Source organism: Balaenoptera physalus, assembly GCF_965194825.1.
Source record: "Balaenoptera physalus genome assembly, chromosome: 14".
NCBI classification, from domain to species: Eukaryota; Metazoa; Chordata; class Mammalia; order Artiodactyla; family Balaenopteridae; genus Balaenoptera; species Balaenoptera physalus.
In genome coordinates this window covers 49,402,414-49,429,466 of record NC_138893.1, presented here as the reverse complement: position 1 = coordinate 49,429,466, position 27,053 = coordinate 49,402,414, and the positions used below count along the sequence as shown (strand labels likewise).

Genomic DNA, 27,053 nt, shown 5'->3' with positions numbered 1-27,053 from the left:
CCTCCCGGACCCACGTAATATCAAACGGTGAAAGCTCTCCCAGAGATCTCCATCTCAACGCTACGAGCCAGCTCCACTCAACGACCAGCAAGCTACAGTGCTGGACACGCTGTGCCAAACAACTAGCAAGACAGGAACACAACCCCACCCATTAGCAGAGAGGCTGCCTAAAATCATAATAAAAAAGATGTTACCACTGTTCAAACTCAGAAGCTCAGAACGCTGGGATCTTTCTTTGCAGGGGGTTTTTAATTTATTTCTGGAAAATGTTGAAGTGATGCTTTGAGGTTAGGGTCTTTTTCAATTTAAATCTAAGAACATCTTATTATGCATGGTTGTTTCCTTCATGAATTTAAAACTCATTATTGTAATATATATTGTATTTTAAATTTATGAGAATATTAAGCTTATTAGAATCCTTTGCTCTTTTTCTCTGTTTTGTAAATTTGAGAGGGTACATCTTAAAGGGTGACACAACTATATGTGTTTGTATATATATATATATATATGTTTTTTAAATATTTATTTTTTACTGGGGTACAGTTGCTTTACAATGTTGTGCTAGCTCGTGCTGCAAAGCAAAGTGAACATATCCCCTCCCTTTTGGATTTCCTCCCATCCAGGTCACCACAGAGCACCAAGTAGAGTTCCCTGTGCTATACAGCAGGTCCTCACTAGTTATCTATTTCATATGCAGCGGCATATGAGATAGATTGACCCAGATGTCAATCTCAATCTCCCAATTCATCCCAGCCCGACACAACTATATCTTAAAAGATATCCTGATTATAAATCTGGACTAATTTTATCACTACTAAGTATTACTATAGAGTTCTAATGAATAAAGCTTAAGATAGCACTTAAAAAAAAAGAAAAAAAAGAAAAAGGAAACAATATGAAGTAGCTTCTAAATGGCAAATGAGTAAATAATAGACATAGTGATGGACTGTAGAAATACAGAGAGGGATCAAGGTTGTCTGGGATGACCAAAAAGTCTTTCCAGGATAAAATAGGGCATCAAAGATGTTTTGAGGCTAAAGTTTTCCACAAGGCAGGAAAACACCTGTTGTATTTGGAAGATAGCAAGATGATCTGCAGTAGCAGGAAGTAAATTTGGTAATGAGACACCAACGTGGGTTTCTGAGTAGCTCAGAGAGACACTGATAATGCTGTGTTCTAAGATTGAACTCGCGGTAGTGCCGCAGTGCAGCGGGTGAGGCTTAGCTCCTGGAGTGCGGGTGCCCACGAGGGGGTGCTGTTTCAAAACACAGGCCCACTTGGACTAAGGAGAAAGGAACGTGCCGCAGGTAAAACGTCAGACAAAGAGGGAGTCTGACAGTTGGACAAATTGGGAAAATAAAAAGATACGCAAAAGGTAATTATCCCCTTATTACCTCGCGCTCCCCAACTAGGTCCCCCCGCGCAACACAAAATAATACATTACAGTATGCCTATAGCACGTGCCACTCAGGCTCTGCTGAACGCGACTACTACTCCCAGGCTCCCTCGCGGGGCCAGTGCCCTCTTCCCGGGTGCAAATGGGTATCGCCGCTCAGTCTTCTGGGATCCGTAGTCTTGCAGTGTCTCTCGGGAGTTGTAGTTCCCTTCCCACAATCGGCTGGGCGAGGCGTGCGCCGGCGATCAGAGCTGCGCCGGGTGTTCAGGGGCCAAGATGGCGGCGCGCCGGGGACTAAGAGACGGAGTCGTGCCGCCTCCGAGTGGGGGCCTCGGCCCCGACCCTGGCGGTGGAGTGCGCAGCAGCGGTTGGGGGAGTCGGAGCCAAGCGCCGTATGGCACTGTGGGCGCTGTGAGTGGCGGGGAGCAGGTGAGACTGGCGGGCGGCCCACGGCTGGCAGCAAAGCGGCGTGTGCCGGGCGGTGACACGTGGACGCCACAGGAAAGGGAAGAAGCGTTCGGGAGTCGATGCCGGGTGGCTGCGGAAGACGGATTGGACCGAGCGGACCTGGGTCGTTTGCTGGGGGGATGCGGGCAGAGGCGGGTCCTTATGGCGATTCCTCCGGAACGCCGGAGGGGCAGAGCAGGGTGTAGGAAACCTGGCCCCTATGTGTGGGGGACTCGGACTTAGAGTAATAGAGTAAGACTTCCCTTTAAGGATGCCGAGTGGGGGCTGCCTGTAGCCCAGCGCCGCAGTGCCTTTTCGGAGCCACGTGGGGTGGGGGGGAGCGATTTTCCCGGGATAATTTGTCTGCTTCCCCTCCCCCTCTAGGCGGCCCCGGCACCCACGTGGGTTGGGCGGGGGGGGGGGGAAGGCCCTCGGGTCCACGTGGGGGCGGGGAGGGGATGTCCACGTGGCTCCCGCTCCAGGCTGCCGGGCATCTCGTATCGGCGCTGGAGCCGCACTGCCGGGAACTGGGTGTGTCTCAGCCGGTCCCGCCATCTCCGATCGGCGCTGGGGGCCCCAGGCTGGGAAGGAAGGAAGGTAGGGGCTGTTAGAATCAACTTTGCCCAGAGCCTTGGAGGAGTTCTTTTCTTTTTGCTTTGGTCCGGGTCGCCCCTCGACAACGGATGGTAAAGGACTTTCCAGGTGTGCGGGTAGTCTGTTCCCTGCGGATGGCGGAGTGTGTTGGGGAGGGTAGAGGGCTGAGGTTGAAGGGCTGTGGAGTGGCAGCCTCTGTCCGACCGGCTTGGGGTGGGTTGTGAGTCATGGGCACTGGCGTTTTTGTTGCCTGCAGTCCTGCCTCGTTCGTAATTCAAGGGGCATGGGAGGTGTCATCATTTACATGGCACAAGCTTAAGGAAAGGGAATCCTCTCCTTCCCTCACTTTTCCTCAAGCATCTCTTTTGAGGAGGCAGCTAAGGCCTGCTCCTGTGAATTGATACAGACAAATTTGAGATGGTCTGTGTTTAAGCTTCTCTGGAATTTTTGCTGGGGATGGCAAAAGTTGGAGGCGATCTGAGAACTACTCAACACTAGTTGAACGTTTACTAAATGGGGGGGGGACATTCTTTCTGTCATACTCTTTTTTTTCCTGGTCTTCCATACTTAAAAGTGTTATCGTCCCACTCCTCACCAGGGCTTCTTAAAAGTTCCCACCCAGAGTGGAGGTCGGCAAGACTTAGTTTGAACTGTTATCTCTCTTAAGCAATTAAGCTGAGTCCTTGAAAGCTTTTTTTTTTTTTCTTTTTTGGTTTCTAGTTGGGAGTCGGGCTGCAGGCTGCCAGGTAATATCAGTTCTAGCAGACCAATACAGGCCCTTGGGGGTGGGGGTGGGGAGTTGCTTCTGGGGCTCTAACTTGGGAGCTGCCCACCCGCTCTTCCCTTATTTTCTCAGAGGCTGTGCACATCTTGTGGGGCTGGTGCTGCCCACCCAGCAGCAGTGGGGGAGAGGCAGGAAGTATCCATGATCCAGCTGTAGTCCAAGTTAGGTAGTCATTTGGAGTTGGAGAGGGTCTTATGGAGAGATTGTTCACCACAAACACACACACACAAAGATGAGTATGTGGAAGCTAGTCAATCAGCCAGCAACTTACCGAGATTCCATTATGTTTAGACATAGGGGATACTATGGTAAACCACACATGGTCCCTGTCCTCCAGGATCTTATGTTTTTATCAGGTTAGACAGACAATAAATAATGATGAGGGGGACAGAGGAAAGTGCAGCATATTATATAATCAGCAGTAGTAATCTACGTTGCAGGGTCTGGGAAGAGACATTTTAAGGTGAGATTGTGGGGGGCGGAGGGGAGGGGGAGCTTTCCTCAGAGGGAACAGTGTGTGAAGGCCTTGAGGTGGGAGAGAATATGGCTTATTGGAGAAACCCGTATGGCTGGTGTATACAGAGACAGACAGAGTGGTAAGAGAAGACACGCTGGAGGAGTCTGCTGGGGAATACCAGGACCACTGTAAGCCATTTAAGGACTTTAAACCTAGTGCTAAGAGCAGGAAGATGCCCTTGGAGGGATTAGAGAGTGTCTCAAGAGGTGATCAAATGTGTGTATTTTCACGTTTGTAGCTGGTTTTGAACCCTGCAGGGACAAGCCGGATATGGGAAAGCCAGTCGGGAGGTTGTTAAAGTTGAGAGATGTTGGTGGCTGGCACACTCTTAGCCTGGGCTTATCCTCTCCATGATCTTGGTACTCTGGGAGCTGTGCTGTTTGGGGTTTGAGGGGAGGGACGGGTGAGGTCAGGTAAAGAGGGGGTTCTGTGACTGGGGCTCCAGTACCTGCCTGATGGAAGTGGTGATAGGTGGTTCATAAAGCTGGACAGTGTCTTGAGATTCTGGCCTAGTAGCTGGGTCAAGTAGGTGGCAGGGCAAGAGATGCAGCCTCTTTGCTCACCTGGGAGTGTTTGCTGAGCGAGGTGCTATTCAGCTGCTAGTTGTAATTACAGGATTGTGAAGGCCTGGAAGGAGTTAGTGCCTAAAACCTGCCACCTTTTACTTCATCTCTGGGCCTGGCCTCCTAAAGTGTCCCTATCTATCCTCTTCTCTCATTAGGCATTGTTACTCTTCAGCTTGATTAGGAGGGTGGGGGGGGGGTGCAGTCACACCTGTTGCTTTTTTTTTCTTTTGGAAGAGGTACAGAGTTTCCCTTTGCTGCCAAAGGAGAGGTAAGACTGGCTTGTCTGTGTTTGTTCCTGTTCTCTGGCCTTTGCATCATCTATAATTTCGTATAGTGGAGATACCCCTGCCTCTGGCCTCTGGCCTTGCCAGCCACTTCTGGCCCTGCCCACGCCCACACTCTTGACAGGCCTGGGCGGATGGCTCCCTGCCTGACAAGGCTGAAGATGTTGTTGGTTCTCAGGGAAGAGGTGGGGTGGGGCGGGGCTTTTCCATCCACCAGATCAAGCTTTCTCTTCTTTTGCTCTAACCTGGTTGGGGTAGGGAAGAGACTTTTCCCTTGGGACTACCTTTGAGAGGTTGGGTGGCACACTGTAGGGCCTTCAAAATAGAAGTTCGAAATAAGTGTGACTCTCAGCTGTGTATACTGCGATACACTGTGCCAGGCATGGTGGGTGACCAGGAAGTATAAGCACAGTTTAAACCCTTCCAAGAGCCAAGAAAAATATAAGCTAATAGAATACAAAGGGTTATTTGCCCCAAAGGAACTTGGAATATAGTTTTAGTAATGATGCAAGGAATGTCATGGGATAGGGAAGGGGGTAGGATGTGATTGCCAGAAAATTGAGTGGTATAGGAACACGTATGAATTCGGGGTGTGAGGAGAGATGCGTTGGGGAAGCCTGAGGTGTAGTCTTGAAGAAGGTGAGATTTGAGCTAAGCAGAGAAGAGAGGCCTAAGTGGGATTTGAGGGAGGTAAGGTGGTTGTAGTTGGAATTGCCTGCTTGCTGACCTGCTCTCCTTTGGTGTGCCCCTCAGAATGTCTGTCGTCATCACTGCCAGCAGATAACTCTTCTGAACAATCTTGGTCTTTTTGATGTTTTTATTCCCCAGTTTATCAATCTCATGTGGTTCCAAGTGTTTCTGGATGGAGTCTAAACTTTTTTTTTCCCAGAAGGTTCTTGAACACTGCCATCTGGTTGTGGCTGTGGCTCATAGTTTGTACTTCTCTCTGCCCAGCAAGTCCAGAGTGTGTTGGGGCTCCTGCTGAGTCTGAGGCCATTGGTGGAGGGCTGGGTACCTGGTTTACAGAGTGTGTAAATCAGCTGCCCCCGAGGGCCCATGCCCTGCAGCCTTCACTGTGCCTTTCTGACCTTATCCCCTTTTGCCCCAGGTGCTGCTGCATGAGGAGGGGGATGATTCTGGCTTTGTCAGTCTATCTCGGCTGGGCCCCTGTTTGAGGGACAAGGACTTAGAGATGGAGGAGCTGATACTGCAGGATGGGACACTGCTGGGGACCATGCACAGCTATATGGATGCCTCCCTCATCTCCCTCATTGAAGATTTTGGTGGCCTTGGAGAGGTGAGCTGGGGCTGGGCTTGGAGGTCTTCAGGCAGGAGCTTTGGCTCAGTGGCTCTGTTTTCCTAGCACCTTGGTTCCTAGATACTCAGCCTGAGTCCTTGAAGTGTGTTTTTGTTTCTCGGTGAGAGTTGGGCTGCATCCCATGTAAGAGGATGCCCTGGCAGACTTGGATTATCATCCAAGGCCTTTCACCCTGCCTGGGCCCCTGACTTACATGTTCAGAGGGTTGTGATCTTTGTTTTGAGTCCAATTCCAGCTTAGCCAAGGGTTGTCTGCTGAGCATCCCACATCTTACCTGAGGGTGTAGGGAGTATGAAACATAAGTTCAAGACTCAATTTTGATAGGTCTCTGTTGACACTAGAGAGATGGTGGATGGTAGTAAATGAGATTGGAACCCATGCCTCCTGGTACTAACATCTCTCTCTGGCAAATTGAGCTGAACTGAGCCTGGGAGAGGGATTCTCTTGGCATCCAGTCCTTCTCAGTGGCCTGGTAGGTCATAGGGATGGTGGTGGGACCTTCCTGTTGTCTTTCCTGAGCAGAGCAGGTTATCTCTGGAGGACCAGAATGAAGTGTCACTGCTCACAGCTCTAACAGAGATCTTGGACAATGCAGATTCCGAGAACCTGTCTCCATTTGACAGCATTCCTGACTCAGAGCTGCTTGTGTCACCTCGGGAGGGCTCCTCTGTAAGTGTGGGATGAGGGGAAGGGGGTGTGTGGTTGGTGCAAAGGTTAGAACCACATCCACGAGCCTACTCATAAAGTTCTGAAGCACAAACACATTTCAGGTCTTTTTCTCCCTTTTAGCTGCACAGGCTGCTCAGCCTCTCTCGGACACCCCCAGAACGTGACCTTATCACACCGACTGACCCATTGGGGCCCAGCACAGGCAGCAGTAGAGTGAGTGGGGTAAGCCTGACCTAGGGAGCCTCATGGACTCCCAGGGGGAAGAATATATGGGGACAGGTCTGGGAAAAGATATTCCTGGAGAAAACTCCTATGTCTTATCTTCTCTCCTGTAGGTTGAGATGTCTCTCACAGATCCTCCTTGGGACTTCTCTCCACCCTCTTTCTTGGAGACCTCTTCCCCCAAGCTTCCTAGCTGGAGACCCCCAAGGTCAAGACCCCGCTGGGGCCAGTCCCCACCTCCCCAGCAGCGTAGTGATGGGGAAGAAGAGGAGGAGGTGGCCGGCTTCAGCAGCGAGATGCTTGCTGGGGAGCTCAACAACTCTGTGAGCAGCATTGCAGACTTCCCCATGCACCTGGCCTGTCCCGAGGAGGAAGATAAAACAGCAGTAGCAGCAGAGATGGCAGTGCAGGCAGCTGGCGATGAGAGCATCTCCTCCCTGAGTGAGCTGGTGCGGGCCATGCACCCGTACTGCCTGCCTAACCTCACCCACCTGACGGCACTTGAGGATGAGCTTCAAGAGCAGCCAGATGATTTGACACTGCCTGAGGATTGTGTGGTGCTGGAGATTGTGGGCCAGGCGGCCACAGCTGGCAACGACCTGGAGATCCCAGTTGTGGTGCGACAGATCCCTACTGGACCCCAGCCTGTCCTCCTGGATGACTCGCTAGAGGCCAGTCCAGCCTTGCAGCTGATCATGCCTGCACTAGAGGCAGAGACAGAGGCTGCTGTGCCCAGGGAAGCCCTCTGCCCTGAGAAAGAGGGGTTGCCACTGGACTCAAAGGAAAAGCTGGAGTCAGCCTGCTTGTTGGAGCCCAGGGAGGTCATGGAGCCAATGGCACCCAAGGGGCCTCAGAACCCACCAGCCAACGCAATGCTAAGTTCCCAGAGAGCTCGAAAGGGCAGGAGGAAGAAGATCAAGGAGCAGCCAGCTGCCTGTGCAGAAGGTTATGCCAGGAGGCTGAGGTCAGCCTCTCGTGGGCAGTCTACAGCAGTTACAGAGCTGACCTCTCAGGGAGGCAGCTTGTCTCAGGAGGACCTTCAAAGAGAGGTTGCGCCTCCCCATGGTAGAGGGAAGCCCCGGGCTTGGGCTCGGGCCTGGGCAGCTGCCTTGGAGAAGCCTGGCTCTGGGAACTTGGAGAGTAGTGCTGGACAAGCTAGTCCTGCTAAAGAAGGTCCTCTAGACCTCTACCCCAGCCTGGTTGACCCCATCCAAGCCAACCCTGTTTCAACCCATCTCTCACTGGTTGACTCTGCTCAAGCTGACCCCATGCCACTTGACTCTGTTGAAGCTGATCCCACTGCGGTTGACCCTGATCCCACTGTGGCTGACCCTGTACCTGTTGACCCTAAACTGGTTGACCCTCTCCCAGCTGACCCAGTGCTGATTGACCCAGTTCTGCCTGACTCAGCAGCAGTTGACCATGCAGTGGTTGTTCCCATCTCAGATGACTTGCCTCCAGTTGACCCTGTCCTAGCCAAGCCAGTACAAGTTGACTCTCTTCCCAATGACCTGGCTCCAGTTGACCCTGTACTAGTTAAGTCTAGGCCAACTGATCCCAGACGTGGTGCAGTGTCATCAGCCCAGGGGAGTCCAGCCCCCCAGCTCCTCCTGGAGTCAGAGTCCTCAGACCCCCCAAAAGCCATCAATCCTGAAGTCAAGGAGGTCATGGGTCCTCTGAAGGGGGAAAGTGGTACTAGTGCCACAACCCAGGAAGCCAGGCCTCGGCCTCTTAGCCTGTCTGAGTACCGGCGACGAAGACAGCAGCGCCAAGCAGAGGCAGAAGAGAGGAACCCCCAGCCCCCAGCTGGGAAGTGGCCCAGCCTCCCAGAAACTCCCACAGGGCTGGCAGACATCCCTTGTCTTGTCCCACCAGCCCCAGCCAAGAAGACAACTCTGCAGAGAAGCCCTGAGGCTCCTTCTGAGGCTTGCTTTGCACCTGTGGGTCCCAGCCCTGCCTCTCCTAGTCCTGAGCCACCTGCAGGCAAACCTATGACCTCAACTCCCACTGAGCAGGTGCCGTCCCAAGAGATGCTACTGCCAGCAAGACCTCCACCTCCTGCTGTGCAGTCCATGCCCCCCACAATGCCCACTGCCCTGCCTTTTCCCACGGGTGGGCTGGGCATGACCCCCATGCTGCCCCTTCCCACAAATGGGCAAGGTGTCCCCAGTCTGCCCCCACCACCCTTGCAGCCTCCTAGTGTTCCGATGTCTGTGGGGCCAGTGCCACCTGATCCCTTTACTCACTATGCCCCTGTGCCACCCTGGCCTTGTTATCCCCCCTTGTCCCCTTCTGGCTATCCTTGCTTGCCCCCTCCACCAACGGTGCCCCTAGTGTCTGGTACTCCAGGTGCCTATGCTGTGCCCTCCACTTGCAATGTGCCTTGGGTACCACCTCCTGCCCCAGTCCCACCTTATAGCTCCAGCTGTACCTATGGGCCCTTGGGATGGGGCCCAGGGCTGCAACACCCTCCATTCTGGCCTACTGTTCCCCCACCTTCTTTGCCTCTAACCTCTGTTGGAAGAGCTGTTCCCTCACCCAAGGTGGAGCCCAGTGGCATCCCACCTGGCCCTCCTGATAGTGTACTGACTGTGCCGATGGCTCCTCCCCTCAGTCTTGGGGCAGCTGGCCAGGGAACTCCACAGATAGAGCCCACCAAGGTGGAGGTCAAGCCAGTGCCTGCATCTCCCCATCTGAAACACAAGGTGTCCTCCCCGGTGCACAGCCCTCAGATCAAGGCTCCACCGTGTCTGCCTGCTGAGAGTGTGGCTGTTGAGCCTGCATCAGAGAGGCTAAAGCCTGAGCCCCAGGAAGCTAGGCCCAGAGAGAAGGCACCCTCTCCTGTTGCCAAGGCTGTTCCCACATCTGCACCAAGGCAGAGCACTACCACCAAACTGCCTGCTGTCCACCCAGCCCGTCTAAGGACACTGTCCTTTCTGCCTACCCCACGTACCCAGGGTCCTGAGGATGTGGTACAGGCTTTCATCAGTGAGATTGGTGAGTGCCACACCATTCAGTTGGTGTGAAGAATGGCATGGGGGTTGTGTGAGGAGTGTCCTCCATAAAACAGGGTAAACTACCTTGATGGGACTGACCTTTGTTGGATTTCTTTGGAGAGTTCTTGAGAGGTAGAAGTCTGGGTTGGTTTGATTCTTTCTGCTTTGTGTTGCTGCCTTGGTTTACTTAGTACAGTGGGCATGGGGAGCCTAGGGGAAGAAGTGAGGTGACTTGGGACTTCTGGGACCTGTGTACTCAGTTGATAGGGGCTGTGTTGTATGCTTCCACAGGAATTGAGGCATCGGACCTGTCCAGTCTGCTGGAGCAATTTGAGAAGTCAGAAGGTGAGGAAACCTGGGTAGCTTTGCTCCAACCCTTTTTTGTTGATGTTTCCTTTGGGCCTAGCCCTGTAGTTGCTTAAACTGGAGGGAGGGAGAAGGGGAGTCTCAGCCACTAGAGCAGCCCCCTAATTGGAATGGGAAGATAAGATTTACCTGTGACACAATCTAAGCCAGGGAGAGTGGTGAGTACAGCATGGCAAGAACTATAAAGAGTAGATGGATGGGGAGATTCAAGTGGGTTGGGTTATTTGGGGAGGTAGCTCTCCAGGTGAGCCTTGGAAGACAGGAATTCAGAGACTGTGTGGTGAATAAAGGCAGAGGTATAGGAAAGATCGCATGTGGTGTATTTGAAAGGCAATGGATAGCTCAGCTTCTCAGTACAAGGCATGGATCTAGGTGCTGCGGGAGATATTACGTCCTGTTCTCAGATGAGCTTATGGTCTGACTGGGGAGAAGAATTTGCAGAAATGACTGCTGAATTGGTAACAGGTATCTGTAGTACAAGGCAAAATAGAAAATATAAGTGTAGATCAAGAGTAGGTTATAAGACTAGGAAGTTAGTTAGGTGGGTTATGTAGAGCCTGGAATGCTAGGCTTAGAAGTTTGGACTCCCCAGGTTCAGTGGGGAGTGTGCTTGTTTCTGAGCAGAGAAGGGATATGATTAAAAATATACCTGGGTACCCACTGGAGGAGAATGGATCTCTGGGGAGACCCAAATGGAGTATGTAGGCAAAATGGATTTTCCTCCTTTGGGTCTCAAAGCCAGCCCTTCTGCACCTCCTCAGTATGGAACATCTGGTTGGGCTTTTAACTAGTATGGTTTCTTTGCAGCCAAAAAGGAGTGCCCTCCCCCGGCTCCTGCTGACAGCCTGGCTGTAGGAAACTCAGGGTAAGTATGGGGACATGAGTGAGTTACCCTACAGCTGTTGGTCAGCAGCCGGCCGGCACTCCAGGACTGTCAACTGGATGCCTCTGTTACAGGGGCATTTAGTCCGCTCTAGTCTTTCCCTGTTCCCCACCCCCAGCTCAGCCCATCACTACAGGGTACTGTCTTGAGTGGTGAAGTAGGAGGATATATATGTACCATTCTCTGGCTGATTCCAGTCTGGGGTTCCAAATGGTGATGCCTTTTATCTTCTGGCAAGTCGTGCTTTTGGGGATTTCTTTCCTTTATTTAACAGGCGTTAAGGTTGCTCAACACTGGTAATGGTGTAAGAAAAACTGGGGGAGGATATTCATGGCTAGGGCTCCCCTGACTCCTTGGGGGGCACAGGCATCCTGGACCTCCTTGTTCCCCATTCTTCCAGCACCAAGAGGCCTTTTTTTTTTTTTTCATGTTCATGATACCCCATCCTGTTTTGCCAAGCATATTTTCCTCCACATTGATTTTGGGTTGGTTTGAGCCGGGCACGAGAGGCTCCTGGCTTGGAGGAGGTGGGGGGTATTCAAGGTCATCCAGGAATAGGGCAGAGCTGAGTTGAGACCCAACCTACATAAAGTTCAGTCACTAAGACCCCTTTTGTGCTGGAGGAGAATGATTGGGGCAGTTTGTGCCCCCCATTCCTCTCTGCACGCACCCCTCTCCCATTGCTTTGTGAGCAAAGCAGATGTACAAGATGTTGAGGAGGCAATGAACCAGGCTTTCCCTTTTCCCCCCGCCAGCAGCGTTGACACTCCCCAGGAGAAGAGGCCCCTAGACCGGTTACAAGCCCCAGAACTGGCCAACGTGGCAGGTGGGTTCAGGGTGGGGAACTCTGCCTTTGAGTAGTTTATGCAGTAAATGTTTTTAGAGCCTGCTCTGCACCAAGTGTGTGTAGGTGTTGGGGATACAGAGATCTGATCCCCGTCCTTGAGGTTCTCACAGTCCAGGGGGCAGATGTCAGATGTGTAAACAAATGAGCATGTTGAGTTTCAGATGTTGTGTGTTAAAGAAGCCTGTGTGGCTTATAGCGGGATCTGAAGAGGGACAGTCAGGGCAGGGTTATATAGAAGGTAATCCTCAAAGCGGAGGCTTGAGAAAATCACTGATACCAATCAGGTAGATTTATGGGCATTCTAGGTAGATGGAATGGCTTGAGTAAGCTGGAGAAGCAAAGCCAGCCCAGTATGTTTTGGGAAATTGTGAGTGGTTCATTTTGGCTGGAGTGTAGTGGTTGATCAGGGTGCTTGCTGGGCAGAGCTCAAGGAAGAGAGAAAGCTGGAGTGGAAAGCAGGAGGTCAGGTTATGGGAACTTTGAATGCCATGTTAAGCTGGTTGGACTTTATACTATACATTGAAGAAGCAATTGAAAAAACTTTACCACTTTGGTTTTTGGGTGCTCCCACCAGCAGGAATGTAGAAGACAGGTGGACAGGTGTGATGCCTGAGGTAGGAGGTTATTAGGAGACGATTACATGAGTTCAGGCAAGATGCAGCCCAGAAGTCAGGCAGTTCTGAGGGCAGGGGGTGAGTCTAAGAATGAAGAGGTAGGACAGACAGGACCTGGCCACCAGCTAGGTTTGGGCAGTGAGAGGTTGAACAGTTCAGGAGGACCGTAGCTGGTTGGGTTTCTACTGCTGGTCTCCAAGATGGGGAACTCGGGGGAAGGAGCCGTTGTAACAGTGGGAGAAGTTGGGCTGTTGATCATTGTTAGTATACTCTGTGAGATGAAGTGGGGATCTCTGGAGCCTATATTCACAGTGTTTAGAAGTGTAGAATCGGATCTCATCCTGCTATCTCCATCCTCCCTCCCCTCACAGGGCTCACCCCTCCAGCTACCCCTCCCCATCAGTTATGGAAGCCCCTGGCTGCTGTCTCACTGCTGGCCAAAGCCAAATCTCCTAAGTCCACCGCCCAGGAGGGAACCCTGAAGCCTGAAGGAGTTACAGAGGCCAAACATCCAGCTGCAGCCTGCCTCCAAGAAGGGGTCCATGGCCCTAGTCCAGTCCATGTGGGCTCTGGGGACCATGACTATTGTGTCCGGAGCAGGACCCCCCCAAAAAAGACGCCTGCCCTAGTCATTCCAGAGGTGGGCTCCCGATGGAATGTCAAACGCCATCAGGATATCACCATCAAACCTGTCTTGTTCCTGGGCCCAGCCACCCCGCTGCCCCCATGCACAGCTGCCTCCCAGAAGCCACTTGATCACAGGACTAGCAACGATCAGGCAGATCCCCCACCCCCTTGCCTTGCCCCAACCACCTTGCTGTCCCCTGAGGCCTCACCCTGCCGGAATGACATGAACACTAGGACTCTCCCTGATCCCTCAGCCAAGCAGCAGTCAGTACGCTGTTACCGAAAAGCCTGCAGGTCAGCCAGCCCCCCAAGCCGGGGCTGGCAAGGCCGCCGTGGCCGCAGCAGCCGTTCTGTCAGCTCTGGGTCCAACCGGACCAGCGAAGCATCTTCCTCCTCATCCTCATCATCGTCTTCCTCATCCCGGTCCCGGTCCCGGTCCCGGTCCCTCTCCCCCCCACACAAGAGGTGGCGAAGGTGAGCTCTGATGGCCTGTTAGGTTCTCTCCACTTCGGAAGTTCTCTCCTCTGGTTTACTCTGAAAGCTTTAGCACATTGACTTTGATACTTTCAGGCACTAAGGCTTCTATTTCTGTCTTTGGCTTTTGTCTTCTCCCCCTTTCCTGGATTTGAAGGAGGCAAGCTGTGAGAAGATAGCTCCTATCCCCTGTTGGAGATTGGGATGTCTCTGAGGTCTCCTCCTTCCTGGAGACCTGCCTTGGGGAGACAGTTAGGGTTTGATCTTGACCACGTTGATTCCTTTGCATACTGTATCGGTCCTTATTTCTGCTATTTTCCTGGTAGTATGTGGGCTGGTGGGCTGGTGGGTTGTGAATGGCAAACAGTCCTTCCTTTAATCATCTGTTGAGGAAACAGTCTGGGACAGTTCCTTTGGGTGTCACTGTGGCCTCAGCTATTTTCTGGCAGTACCTTTTTCTCAGTAATAGACCCAAATTTTTCCACTTAATCAATGAAGAATTCTTGGTTTTTGATGGTGAAGCTTATCTTCAGAAATGTCCCCTACTACAGGTCTAGCGCATCCCCTAAATGCCATGGTCATAGTACTCCTATGAGACATATGAGGGGAGCAGGATCCCAGAGACCCAGGCCTGCCCCCCTCCCCACACGCAGCGAATTGTAAGACCTAGGGCCCAGCCCTTTATCTCCAAGTCTCCATTATTTTTATTCTTTCTGATTTGTTAAATATTTTTCTATTTTTAATTGCATAATTGAAAATAAATATGATCTGTGCCCAAATACTCTAGAACATCTAAAGTTCATGAGGTTCTTAGTTTGGTCATGTGTGAAGAGTTCTTCTATATCTCCTCTGCTCTGCTTTGCCTTTGGTCCTGAGCTTCCTGACAGGGAGGCAGGGCTGGGGCCAAGGTGAGGTAAGTGGAATATACCTGCACCGCTCCCAGCATTCCTGTGTGCCCCTTTGTTCTCCAGGTCCAGTTGCAGTTCCTCTGGACGTTCCCGAAGATGCTCTTCCTCTTCCTCCTCCTCATCTTCCTCCTCGTCTTCCTCATCCTCATCATCTAGTTCCCGAAGTCGGTCCCGCTCTCTATCTCCTCGCCGGAGAAGTGACAGGAGGCGGCGGTGAGCATGTTTTCAGGGAGTCGGTGCATCTGGGGTGCAGGTGCCTAAGAGTTCTGAGACTTGAGCTGCCTAATGTCTGGGGCACTGATGGCACGTTCTTCTCTTGTCAGGTACAGTTCTTATCGTTCACACGACCATTACCAAAGGCAGAGAGTTCTGCAGAAGGAGCGTGCAATAGTGAGTAGAGGAACAGGTCCTGGGAGGAGAGGGCTTGTCCCTGAGCCATGACATGAGCTCAGAGAGCCATCTGCAGCTATGGCCTTGGCTCATGGTGTGTCAATTTTCCTTGACCTAACATAGGAAGAGAGAAGAGTGGTCTTCATTGGGAAGATACCTGGTCGCATGACTAGGTCAGAGCTGAAACAGAGGTTCTCTGTTTTTGGAGAGATTGAGGAGTGCACCATCCACTTCCGTGTCCAAGGGTGAGGTTGGGCCCTAAGGTCAGGATGTCCTGTCTCATTATCTATCTTGATGCTTCTTTGTCTTTCCCCCTTGCTCTGGTGTGTTAGGCAACATAGGCACCTTCATTTCTACAGTTAGAGGGCTGGCAATTTGGGGAATGAGAAGAACCACCCCAGTCCATTACTGTACCCTGGCGAGCTGTCTCTTCTCCATGGCATGTGCCCAAATAGCCACGTCAGCCTCTGTCTCACCCTCCCCACCAGTGACAACTATGGCTTCGTCACTTATCGCTATGCCGAGGAGGCATTTGCAGCCATCGAGAGTGGCCACAAGCTGAGGCAAGCAGATGAACAGCCCTTTGATCTCTGCTTTGGGGGCCGCAGGCAGTTCTGCAAGAGAAGCTATTCTGATCTTGGTGAGTGGAGGGAGGCCCTGAGCCGTTGGTATCATCTCCTCCCTCAAAAGGTCCCCAGCCTTTTGAGAGGGGCGCTAGCTAGGCAGACTTGTCTTCCTCTGACACGTGAAGAGCCTAAGGGGTGGGATGAGAGGAGAAAGGGGTGCTCACCTGTCTTTTGACTTAATATCCAGGTGATTTTAGCTCCATCCATTATAGACATGAGAGGTAGCTGGCCATTTGAGGACGCTGTGGTTGGGAGGTGTACTCAGAGACCTTGATGTTTGTCTCTCTCTACCTTTATAGACTCCAACCGGGAAGACTTTGACCCTGCTCCTGTAAAGAGCAAATTTGATTCTCTTGACTTTGACACATTGTTGAAACAGGCCCAGAAGAACCTCAGGAGGTAACCCTGGGCCCTTCTCCCCCACCCCCTTTTCTTTGGAGGTGCCCAACCTCCTCCATTCCCTCCCCCAGTCTAGGGGAGACAGCTGCTAGTGAGGAGATGACTGTTTTATAAAGAAATGGAAAAAAGTGAAATAAAAATGTGTTAAATCAGATTTTTTTAAAGCGGTATTTGTTTTTTATAATAGGTATTGAAACACATTAACTTGCATTCCTATGTAAGATGGATGGGGTTGAGGGGTTCCCCCAGTGTTTGGAAAATCGAAGTCACTATGCAGACTAATAAACATGAACTAGAGGGAACTGCCAAGTGCTGTTGTGCTTCTTTCTATGGTGGTAGTGCCAGACAAGTCACTTTTCCTCTCTGAACACAACAGGGACATGCTTACCTCCGTTTAATTCCTAGGACCCCTCTTTGGTCAGGTGTAGAATCCTGTTGTACTTGAAACTGCTCCTCAAGAGTGTTGTCAGTGATATCAGTCATCTAGGAGTGCCTCTCAAACTTTAAAAAGGCAGTTGAATCATCTGGAGATCTTTTAAAAATGCAGATTCTGACTTCTGGGATGGGGCCTGAGATTCTGCATTTCCGACAAGGGTGGTGCTACTGGTCCAGGAAGGAATTTTAATATCAAGGACCCAGAGGAAGCTCACACTTGTTGCAAATAAAGGTTTTTGAAACTGAGGCTTGTGTGTATGTGGACCATAATAGCTTGAGCACAATGCTTGGCATTCAGCAGGTTCTCAGATGTTTAAAGAATGCATGCAGGTGGATAGACCTTTGGGGAAGAGGGAGATGTAGGAATTATACCAAGGACAGGGGAATGCCTGAGAAAGGCAAAGGAGAGGTATGTCCCTTGAGAAAGTGGATCCTTACCTCCCTGAGGGGCATGAATGGGAAATAGTCAAGGGGTAGTGCATAGGACTGAAGGGATTGCTGTTTGCTAATATGAACTGACATAAGATAGAACTTGGAATTAACTTGGCAGGCCTGGGCAGTGATTGATAAATTTGAGTACTCAAGACAAAAGGAGAGGCAGTTGAGGGGTTTTCTAGTTCTTCCACAGGGAGGGTTCATAGTGTGGGCTGTGCCCCAGGTGATAGAAGGGTTATTTTCAGGATTATAGGTTTGAAGAGATTGCTGCTGTCACTCAGGTTTGGTGCACAACCCCTTCTTCCCTTCATGGAGCTGACCTAAGGCTGTGTTATGTAAGAGAGGAAAGGGTTGTCTCATGGGCAAGTCATGATTGAGGTAGGGGCAGTTTTGAAGGTCAACGCCTCACCACGACCACAGATAACCTGAAGCGTCCTCTGTAATGGAGGTGGGAGTGCAGAGGTTGGGGTGGTACCTTGAGAAAGGGCCTCCCAGGGTGTTGGAGGGAGTGAAGATGAAGAGTGGGAATCCACGGGCAGCGCGAATAGGGTAGGTTGGGAGATCATGTGACCAAGTTTAGAGGAATTCAAGGTCAGCTCGGGCCCGCCGGCCCACTCATTACTCTGGCATCCAGATGCCAGGGGCGCGGGTAACTGCAGCACTGAGAAAAGGTGGCTCCATCAAAAAGGCAGGGCGCGGGAAGTCCGAAGTTTTCCCGCCGCGGCTGAGGGCGTGACCCCTGACGTCAGGGTTCCGCCTTCACAAAGCGGACCGGCGGGCTCCGCCCTTACCAAGATGGCGACACTCGCGGGACCGGAAAGCGTTAGTAGGTTTCGCCTTTACCCTGTCTCCGAGGTGTGGGCGGGGCTGCTCTGCGGAGTGCGCCCGCCCCTTCCGCCGTGCCCCGCGAGGCGCTGTGGCGTCACGGGGGTCCGCCCGTACCCCTCCTCTTCCGGGTTCCTGAGTCGCGTGCGTCGGCAACGGTAGTGACGCGTATTGCCGAGAGGATGGCGGACGCCGGCTTGCGCCGCGTGGTTCCCAGCGACCTGTATCCCCTCGTGCTCGGCTTTCTGCGCGATAACCAGCTCTCGGACGTGGCCAATAAGTTCGCCAAGGCAACAGGCGCTGTGAGTCCCGGGCATGATTCATGGGCGGGGGTGGGATGACCACAGGGCTCCGGGCCCTGACATGCTTAGGTTTGCAGGTAGGGAGGTCTGTGGGGTCCGCCAGCCCAGTGTCTGCCAGGCCTTTGTGCCGAGCTCTCGACGGTGGCCGGAAAGCCTGGAGTCTCGGCGTCTCTTCCACGATGTCTCACTACGTGGCGCTGAGCTTTGTTGCTTTTTTTCTGGTGAGAGGGGCGGCGGTGGCAGCGTGGGAACCTCGTGGCCTAGGTCACGTGGCTGGCGGAGTGCGGCGAGGCGGCAGCGTCGTGCCCCACCGGAGGCAGTGGAGGCTCCTGGTTCTTTCTTTGGGCCTTATGTTGGCTGTTGCCGACCGTGACTTGGCCTTAACTCTCAATCGAATTTACCCGGGACTCAAAAAATAAGTAAAATTGCTTTAGAAATAATGAAGGCTGGGATTTTTGTTATTAAAGAAGAAAATGAACGAGTAGAGGCAGGGTTCTGCTGAAGCAGGATTGAGCATCATAGCTCTCTCTGCCAAGCAGGCATAGCTGTTGGCTTGAATCTTTGACTTCTGGCATCAGACAAGTCTAGGTTTGGGAACAGCCTCTGCCACTTTTGAAATGTATGATCCAGGCAGCTTGCTTAACGTCCCTGAATCTGTTTCTACTTCTATGGGGATGTCATTATCCACTTTATAGGATTTTTGTGAGTTTCAGTAACATGATATGTACATATACAAAGTGGCAATACCGGTGCCTGGTGCTCAGGAAGCATCAGTGAGTGAAAGCTGTTATCTTAGTTATCGTACCTTAGGATGTTCTAAAAACAAGTAAAAGGAAGATGACCGGGAATGTGAAAGGTTTGGAATCTACATCTCAAGGAGAGCAGACATGACTGCATGAGAAAACACCTTGAGGGTAGAGTGGAGTGGTATGGTAGTCCTTAGCGGTCTTAGTCTTTGACTAAGAAGATAAGCTTGTTCTTTGTGGTAGAATCAGGCTACGCAAGTTGAGAGTCAGATCGGCCTCAGAAAGGGCTGCCTTAAGCTGGGACAGCCTGCCATGTGATCTGATACAGCTGCTTTCATATTGGAACTGTTTTGACTGTTAGGGAGGCTGAAGAGAGTGGGCTGGATGGAATTGGGCCTTTCAGAATCAGAAATCTTTTTTATTTGACAAAAAACTAGTCTCTGTGGAGGGTTTACTAAGGGCAAGATGCTATTTCCAGGTGCTAAGCCCCTTACATGCATTATTTCTTATCTTCTCAACAAGTTAATAAGATGTGTAGTGTCATCTATCTTATACGGAAGGAAACAGTCTCAGAAAGATTAAATGATTTATTTTTCTTTTAATTTTTATTTATTTATTTATTTTTGGCTGCATTGGTTTGTTGCGGTGCTGGGCTTCTCACTGTGGTGGCTTCTCTTGTGGAGCATGGGCTGTAGGTGCGCGGGCTTCAGTAGTTGTGGTACGCAGGCTCAGTAGTTGTGGCTCAAGGGCTCTAGAGCACAGGTTCAGTAGTTGTGGCACACGGGTTTAGTTGCTCTGCGGCATGTGGGATCTTCCTGGACCAGGGCTCGAACCCATGTCCCATGCATTGGCAGGTGGATTCTTAACCACTGCGCCACCAGGGAAGTCCCAGATTAAGTGATTTGCTCAGGGTCACACGTTAATAATTGGCAGAGGTGAGTTTCACATCTACTCATCTAACTTTGAGCCTGTATTTTTGTATATACTGTAATGCCTTGCCATTTTTTTGGACACCAACTTATAATCTATAATCAGTGTAATAGCTGAATGCAATTCTGTACTGAATATGTAACATAGATTTTTACTAATCTTCTCTTGGAGGATGGTTTCCAGTGATTTGGAATTATAAACCATGTTGCCGCAAACATCCTCCTGTGTAGATGTTTGTTTCATGGGTAAGGATAAATTCTTAGATAGTACACTGCTAGAGTAAAGGGAATGCATATTTTTAAAGGCTTTGATAAATAGGATTGATAGGTGGGGGAATAGATAGATGGTGCCAGAGACTACAGGGATAGCCCAAGTTTTTGATACCAAAAACTGGGAAATACATAAATAGAATATTTTTCTCCTAATTTATGCAAGTGGGAGAAGTCTTACAGAGATGTAACATTTATATCAAATTAAAACTTTCTTACCCTGCTCTCTCTCTTTTCTCTTACAGACCCAGCAGGATGCCAACGCCTCTTCCCTCTTGGACATCTATAGTTTCTGGCTCAAGTAAGTCTTCTCTGTGCTAATGTGGCTGTTTTCTCCCCCCACGTAGGCTGGACTGTGTTCTTTGGTTTGGGAAGGTCCTGATTCCCCAGGAGTTAGCCTAATCTACCTCAACAGGTCCACCAAGGCCCCAAAGCGGAAGTTACAGGCAAATGGACCAGTGACTAAGAAGGCTAAGAAGAAGACTTCATCCAGTGACAGCAGTGAGGACAGCAGCGAGGAGGAAAAAGCCCAAGGGCCTCCTGCTAAGAAAGCTGGTAAGACCCAGCAGGGAGTTGTGGTTCCAGGAAAAGGATTTGGAGCCTGTCTGTGCTAAATGGCTGATTCTTACTGGGACCTGTACTTTTGTTCAGCTGTACCTGCCAAGCGAGCCAGTCTGCTTCAGCATCCTGGAAAGGCTGCAGTCAAGGCATCAGAGAGCAGCAGCAGCAGTGAAGAATCCAGTGATGATGAGGAAGAGGACAAAAAGAAAAAGCCTGTCCAGGTTTGCAACTTTGAGAAGGAAAGGGATTGCTAAGGGATTGGAAAGAAGAAACTAAAATCTTGGCTTTTAGCTTGATGGTGTTAGGTATATAACAGGTGATTACATGGTTTTTCAGGGAGGTTGTAGAAGTAGGAGGTTTGGGAAAGATTATGTGAGGTTGAAGTTGAGCCCTGAATCTAGAGGAAATTCAACCTGTTCTGCTTCCCTGGCAGTATTGGGTTTCTCTGGGATACTGTCAGGGACTCCAAGAGTAAGAGAATATGTTTTGTGGACAGGTACAGGGAACTCTAGACAGGGAATGGCAGGGACAAGGCCTAAAAAAGGAGGCACCTAGGAAGCTTTCTACCTTAGGATGTCCTTTGGGTGCCCTGAAACTCTTGCTGATTCTCCTGGTTGTGTGTTTTCTCACAGAAGGGAGTTAAACCCCAAGCCAAGACAGTCAAAGCTCCTCCTAAGAAGGCCAAGAGCTCTGATTCTGATTCTGACTCAAGCTCAGAGGATGAGGTGCCAAAGAACCAGAAGCCAAAGACAACACCCGTGGCAGCTAAAGCTCAGGCTAAAGCCCCAGCCAAACCAGGTATTGTTTATGTTCCTAGGAGGCTGGACTGGGGACCAGGTTGCCCTGGGGACTGATGTGAAAATTCCTTAATTCAGCACAGGAGTGAAATGGCACTGGTTGTTGAACTAGAGGTATTGACTGGTGTCATTTTTTTTAAAAAAGAAACATTTTCCTAGTAAGTAAAAAGTTTTATAGTTAAGGACTAGTAACTACAGAAATAGTCTGCAGTGATGGAAAACATGTTTTAAAGACTTCAGAGGGCATATTCAAATAATTTGCATCATATCATTTTTTGGAAGACAGGTTTATTCCTGAAATTGGGCAAGAAATTCATCCTTTGATGTAGTAAACCACAGCATTCTCCTTCATGCTTCCTCCAAAGGCAAGAGAATTGACAGACTCCTAAGTTCCGCGCTAATAGTTCCACGCTAATAGTTCCATGCAACATTTGCCACAATAGTGTCTGTCAAAGTGGCTGGCCGTGGAAACTCCAGCACCGCATTCATCTGAAGGGCACTCCTGACGCAGACTACTGATTTTGCCATTTTCATCCACCTTACAGTATTTCAGGACAGCCAGCTTAGCCTTCTTTCTCTTATGCTTGTTCTTCTTGGGAGTGGTGTAAGACTTCTTCCTTTTCTTAGCACCACCACGAAGTCTCCACACAGATGAATAGACTCTTTTTTTCTTTTTTTTTAAATTTATTTAGTTTATTTTTGGCTGAGTTGGGTCTCCGTTGCTGCATGCGGGCTTTCTCTAGTTGCGGCGAGCGGGGGCTACTCTTCGTTGTGGTGTGCAGGCTTCTCATTGCAGTGGCTTCTCTTGTTGTGGAGCACGGGCTCTAGGTGAGCAGTCATAGTTGTGGCGCACGGGCTTAGTTGCTCTGCAGCATGTGGGATCTTCCCGGACCAGAGCTTGAATCCGTGTCCCCTGCATTGGCAGGCGGATTCTTAATCAATGCGCCACCAGGGAAGCCCGTGGACTCCTTTTGAATGTTGTAGTCAGACGAAGTATGGCCATCCTCCAGTTGCTTGCCAGCAAAGATCAGTCTTTGCTGGTTAGGAGGGATTCCTTCTTTATCCTGGATCTTGGCCTTTACATTTTCTATTGTATCTGAAGGTTCAACCTTGAGAGTGATAGTCTTCCCTGTCAGGGTCTTCATGAAAATCTGCATCTTGACGGCAGCGCCACTGCAGATGGCGGATCCGAAAGCTGTCTGTATACTCGCTTACATTATTTCTTTTTTCTTAGGTACACCAGCTCGGCCAGCACCTAAAGTAGTCAACGGCAAAGCAGCTGGTAGTAATAGCAGCAGCAGCAGTAGCAGCAGCAGCAGTGATGATGACTCAGAGGAGGAGAAGGCAGCAGCCGTATCTAAGAAGGTATGGGCCTTAATTTCTACCAGGGAAGAAGGGACTGGGGACGGAGGTGGTTGGGGGGGTCTCCATTGCACGGCGGGATTGGTTGGGTCAGTATTTTCCTGTGGTAATTGATTTTCTCTCTGTGATGCAGACTGTACCTAAAAAGCAAGTTGTGGCCAAGGCCCCAGTGAAAGCAGCTGCCGCTCCTGCCCAAAAGAGTTCCAGCAGTGAGGACTCCTCCAGTGAGGAGGAGGAGGAGGAAGAGCAGAAGAAAAAACCCATGAAGAAAAAACCAGGTGACTGGACACGGGGAGTCAAGCTGCGCGACTGTGACCAGGGCCCAATGGCAGGAGGACCTCTGCAGTCACCACGTGGACCTTGGCATGTGTCAGCCAGCTTCCCCCAGAGAGAGGAGAAAGCCACGTTGCCTTTTATAACCTAGACTCAGAAATGGCATGCCATCATCTCTGCCGTAGTCTATTTGTTAGAAATGAGTCACTAATCCTAGCCCACCCTCAAAGGATAGGGAATTAAGCTCCATTTCTAGAAGGAAACAGTATCAAAGAATTTGTGTACATATTTTAAAATCACCACACTGTCCCTTTTAAACAGGTCCCTATAGTTCAGTTCCCCCGCCTTCTGTTCCCCCACCCAAGAAGTCCCTGGGAATTCAGGCTCCCAAGAAAGCTGCAGAGAGGCAGCAGCCTGTGGAGAGCAGTGAGGACAGCAGCGACGAGTCTGGTGAGTCATCATCACCTGTGGTGAGTGGGTCCGGGGCGCGTATGAGGAGTAGGGAGGGAAATGCTTCTGTCCCTTCTGCCTTTTTTTTTTGGCTGCGCCGTGTGGCTTTTGGGGTCTCAGTTCCCTCGCCAGGGATTGAACCCGGGCCACAGCACTGAAAGCCTGGAATCCTGACCACTAGGCCACCAGGGAACTCCCTGCATCCTTCTTTTCATTGCCCCTGGTTGGGTTGGGACTCTGGACCCAGCCTAATGCCATAGGTTCTTTCCAGATTCAAGTGCTGAGGAAGAAAAGAGACCCCCAGCTAAGGCAGTCATCTCCAAAGCAACTACTAAACCAGCTCCAGCAAAGAAGGCAGCAGAGAGCTCTTCAGACAGCTCAGGTAAGGCATAGGAGGCCCTCAGGGCAGTGGGAGCTCCAAGGGCTCCCCTCAGTCTGATTTGGGGAGATACTCACTCCATTCTCTCTGTCTAGACTCCGACAGTTCTGAGGATGAAGCTCCTGCTAAGCCAGCCAGTACCACCAAGAATTCCTCAGGTAAGCCAGCTGCCACTCCCAAGCAGTCTGCGGTTAAGCCAGCTACAACTCCCAAGCAGCCTGCAGCCAGTGGCCAGAAGCCTCTGACCAGAAAGGCTGATAGCACCTCCAGTGAGGAGGAGAGCAGTTCTAGTGAGGAGGAGAAGACAAAGAAGAACGTAGCCACCCCTAAGTCCAAGGTGATGGCCAAAGCAGCTCCGTCTTTGCCTGCCAAGCAGGCCTCTCAGGGTGATGGGGACAGCAGCTCTGATTCAGACAGCTCCAGCAGCGAGGAAGACGAGGAAGAGAAGACGCCTAAACCCCCAGCCAAAAAGAAGCCACAGAAGGCAGGGGGAACTGTAGCCCCTTCCAAACCAGCCTCTGTGAAGAAAGCAAAGGCCGAGAGCAGCAGCACTTCTTCCTCTGAGGACTCCAGTGAGGAGGAGGAAGAGGAGAAGCCCAAGGGCAAGGGCACTCCAAGACCACAAACCCCCAAGGCCAATGGCACCTCTGCACTGACTGCCCAGAATGGAAAAGCAGACAAGGACAGCAACGAGGAGGAGGGCAAGAAAAAGGCAGCAGTGGCAGTCGCTAAGCCAGGTCTGTATCCAAAGAACCTGCCTCCTGGGTTTGTCCCCCAAATCAGGATGGGCTCTACTCTTGGGGTGGGATAGGGAGCCGAGGCCCATGACTGGCTTCCAGTTAGTTGGAGGCCCTCAGTGTGGGACCCTGGGAGGAGGGACAGGAAACTGGTCTCCTGAGTCTGGCTTTTTGTTTTGTAGGTTCAGGAAAGAAGTGGAAGCAGAATGAGGCTGCTAAGGAGGCAGAGACTCCTCCAGCCAAGAAGATAAAGCCCCAGACCCCCAACACATTTCCTAAAAGGAAGAAAGTAAGTTGTCTTATTTTCCTCTCAGGAGCCAGCGTTTAGAGTAGAAAGAAAAATTGCAGAGCACCTTGACAGCTCTTTGCCTGGCCTGGCATATGTGCTGTGGGTGTAGCTCAGGAGGGCTTTCCTGTTACATGACCACTCCATCCTCAATTTCCTTCTTCATTCTTCTCTAGGGAGAACGAAGGGGATCCTCCCCATTCCGAAGGATCAGGGAGGAGGAGATCAAGGTGGATGCCCGAGTGGCAGACAATTCCTTTGATGCCAAGGTGAGGAGAGAGAGGGTCTTCACCATTCTTGAGGGGGTGGGGTGAGAGAGAGGATAGCTTTTGGTTCTGGTTGGTAGGAGGTTCTCTGGGTTCGGGTTGGCTGGAGCAGGGAGAAGAAACTGACAGGGCCCTGGCGTTGTCCTTCTGTGTGGTAACCACCTGTCTCTACTTACCAGCGGGGTGCAACTGGAGACTGGGGGGAGCGAGCCAATCAAGTTCTGAAGTTCACCAAAGGCAAATCCTTCCGGCACGAGAAAACCAAGAAGAAGCGGGGCAGCTACCGGGGAGGCTCCATCTCTGTCCAAGTCAATTCTGTTAAGTTTGATAGCGAGTGACCGTGGACCATCTGTAGCACAGCAGGGGTGATGATCTGAGACCACTCACTTTCCCCAGTGGACCTGGGAACCCTCAGCTTTATCGGGGGAGGGTCTCGGTGAGGAGAGCAGTTTAGATTAGGTCTGAAGGCTTTGCGTCGTAACATCCTCTAAGGTCCTTTTCTGTGTTTGTGGTTTTGTACAGATTTGTTTTTGAGTGTTGGGTAGCAAGGACAAGGTAAGGGGAGTGTTCTTTTTTAAGAAAAATAGTTTTAGTTGTCATTCTCCCTGTTTCGTGGAAGTTCTCATACTGAGAAATTTGTATATTTTACATAAAATCATTTCTTATTGATTTTTGTTGTGGTTTTCAGAGGTGGGTTCACAGATTAAAATCAGCTATCTTCCAAGATGTGGTAAAGGTCACATGTATGAATTTTTATAATTGGATAATTCTGTCTATGGGAGTGCTTGTGTTCACATTTCATCCTTCCTATCCCTCAGGGCCCTGGTGAGGGGCGGTTAAGAATGGTTAATGTATGTATCTGTTAAGCATGAACTATGTACCTCATTCGTGGGGTCTAGGACTGAAGTTTTCAGCCAGCATGGACTTACCTACTTTGGGGGATAAAATTTACTCTTTTGTTTCAGGCAAAATTCTGGTGTGGTGTGAATGCCGTGGGGTCAGTCTGAATATTTCGTTTGCTATAATTTTATTATTACATAATGTTTGCAATATATGTTTTTAAATTTAAAAGCATAAACTTTTTTATTGTTCAAAGACAATTTTTGATTGGCTTGACCCTTAAGAGTGTCGAATACTAAATTGAGGGCTACATCTTATTTTTTTACATTTTAGAGAACAAAATAGCATTAATTTAATCTGAAAAGCACATATCACTTGGTATTTCTGTCTTGGTAGCAGTGGTGACACAAAATTAGTTTCTTAGTTTCATTAACTCCTACATGGTTGGGAATCACTGATCAAGAAAGTGAAAGAAGAAAACCTATAATTAAAAACCTTAATCCTCAGTAGGAATTAGGTTACATTATTCAGGTGAATTTATAGGTAACCTGTAAATGGAGGATGAGAAGAATCGTTACAAAGCATTTTGTCTGGTAATACTTGAGTTAGAGTGGTGTTGGGAGAGCATCCTAACAGGATTATTGTGTCTTGTAGTTGGTGCACGGGAGCAACTGATGTGCCCCCTTCAGAACCTTGACTCTCAGTAGCAGTGGAGGTAACAGTAAAAAACAGTGAGCAGAGATATGACTCTTAGGCCAAGCAGGCTGATCATAAAGCTGTAGGAGATGACTGTTGGCAGCGCTCAGCCAGAGTAAGATTGGGAGGAAAGTCAACGAGTTCTCCGAGTTCTCTGGGGCTGGTCTGTCCCTGTGTTGGGAAAGTGTGCCCTCGCTTTATGGATGAGGTGTAACTTAAGATTAGCTTCCCCTTGTTTGGGTTCCACAGATAACCTGGTTTTCTGTGTCACTGCCTCTAGGAAGAAAATGTGCTCTTCACGCTGACATACGTATTCAGTCTGCATGGTAAAAGTTCTACATCTTACTAAAAAATAATAAGCTGGCTGGTTTATAATGTATCTTGGGAGTTTTATTAATGTGAGTCCAAAGCTCTCCCACCTCCACTCGGAACAACTTGGGTGCCAGTTGGAGGGCTGGGGCCCAGACCTGTGGGTTCACTGTGGAGCCTTCTTGACTATTCCTTATCTCATGGTACCTTGTCTCATGGTGCCTTGTC

General features: G+C 50.4%; 2 protein-coding genes across 9 annotated transcripts; both read left to right on the top strand.

The window, feature by feature from the left end:
• The first annotated feature begins 1,559 nt into the window (after positions 1-1,559).
• Positions 1,560-16,081, top strand: PPRC1 (PPARG related coactivator 1). 8 transcript variants are annotated; one of them, XM_082425051.1, is made up of 14 exons: positions 1,571-1,825; positions 5,697-5,885; positions 6,429-6,575; positions 6,696-6,797; positions 6,911-9,794; positions 10,085-10,138; positions 10,967-11,024; positions 11,798-11,868; positions 12,875-13,604; positions 14,576-14,725; positions 14,842-14,902; positions 15,026-15,147; positions 15,391-15,542; positions 15,828-16,081. In XM_082425051.1, exons 1-14 carry the CDS (start codon positions 1,673-1,675, stop codon positions 15,929-15,931), a joined length of 4,977 nt encoding a protein of 1,658 aa, XP_082281177.1. In that variant the 5' UTR covers positions 1,571-1,672; the 3' UTR covers positions 15,932-16,081. The 8 variants fall into 8 exon arrangements, with proteins under 8 accessions (XP_082281174.1, XP_082281177.1, XP_082281178.1 ...); XM_082425052.1 differs by having other exon boundaries at positions 1,572-1,825; positions 6,696-6,788; positions 14,836-14,902; XM_082425050.1 differs by having other exon boundaries at positions 1,574-1,825; positions 11,801-11,868; positions 14,836-14,902.
• A 1,672-nt stretch (positions 16,082-17,753) lies between these two features.
• On the top strand, positions 17,754-25,649 carry NOLC1 (nucleolar and coiled-body phosphoprotein 1). Its single transcript, XM_082425143.1, has 13 exons — positions 17,754-17,924; positions 20,115-20,170; positions 20,285-20,424; positions 20,521-20,651; positions 21,063-21,228; positions 22,462-22,592; positions 22,723-22,867; positions 23,184-23,312; positions 23,584-23,694; positions 23,787-24,428; positions 24,611-24,717; positions 24,891-24,983; positions 25,160-25,649. The coding sequence occupies exons 1-13, from the start codon at positions 17,805-17,807 to the stop codon at positions 25,316-25,318; spliced, it is 2,130 nt and encodes a 709-aa protein (XP_082281269.1). The 5' UTR covers positions 17,754-17,804; the 3' UTR covers positions 25,319-25,649.
• Positions 25,650-27,053: the final 1,404 nt, after the last annotated feature.

What these genes read in the sequence shown, in the direction of transcription:
- PPRC1 (XM_082425048.1), top strand. Translation starts at nt 1,673, where the DNA reads ATGGCGGCGCGCCGGGGACTAAGAGACGGAGTCGTGCCGCCTCCGAGT. An exon ending in CTGGCTGTAGGAAACTCAGG is followed by an intron (nt 11,025 to 11,800) that starts GTAAGTATGGGG and finishes CCCCGCCAGCAG; the next exon opens with CGTTGACACTCCCCAGGAGA. An exon ending in ATCCACTTCCGTGTCCAAGG is followed by an intron (nt 15,148 to 15,390) that starts GTGAGGTTGGGC and finishes CCTCCCCACCAG; the next exon opens with TGACAACTATGGCTTCGTCA.
- NOLC1 (XM_082425143.1), top strand. Translation starts at nt 17,805, where the DNA reads ATGGCGGACGCCGGCTTGCGCCGCGTGGTTCCCAGCGACCTGTATCCC. An exon ending in ACCCATGAAGAAAAAACCAG is followed by an intron (nt 22,868 to 23,183) that starts GTGACTGGACAC and finishes CCTTTTAAACAG; the next exon opens with GTCCCTATAGTTCAGTTCCC. An exon ending in GAGCTCTTCAGACAGCTCAG is followed by an intron (nt 23,695 to 23,786) that starts GTAAGGCATAGG and finishes CTCTCTGTCTAG; the next exon opens with ACTCCGACAGTTCTGAGGAT.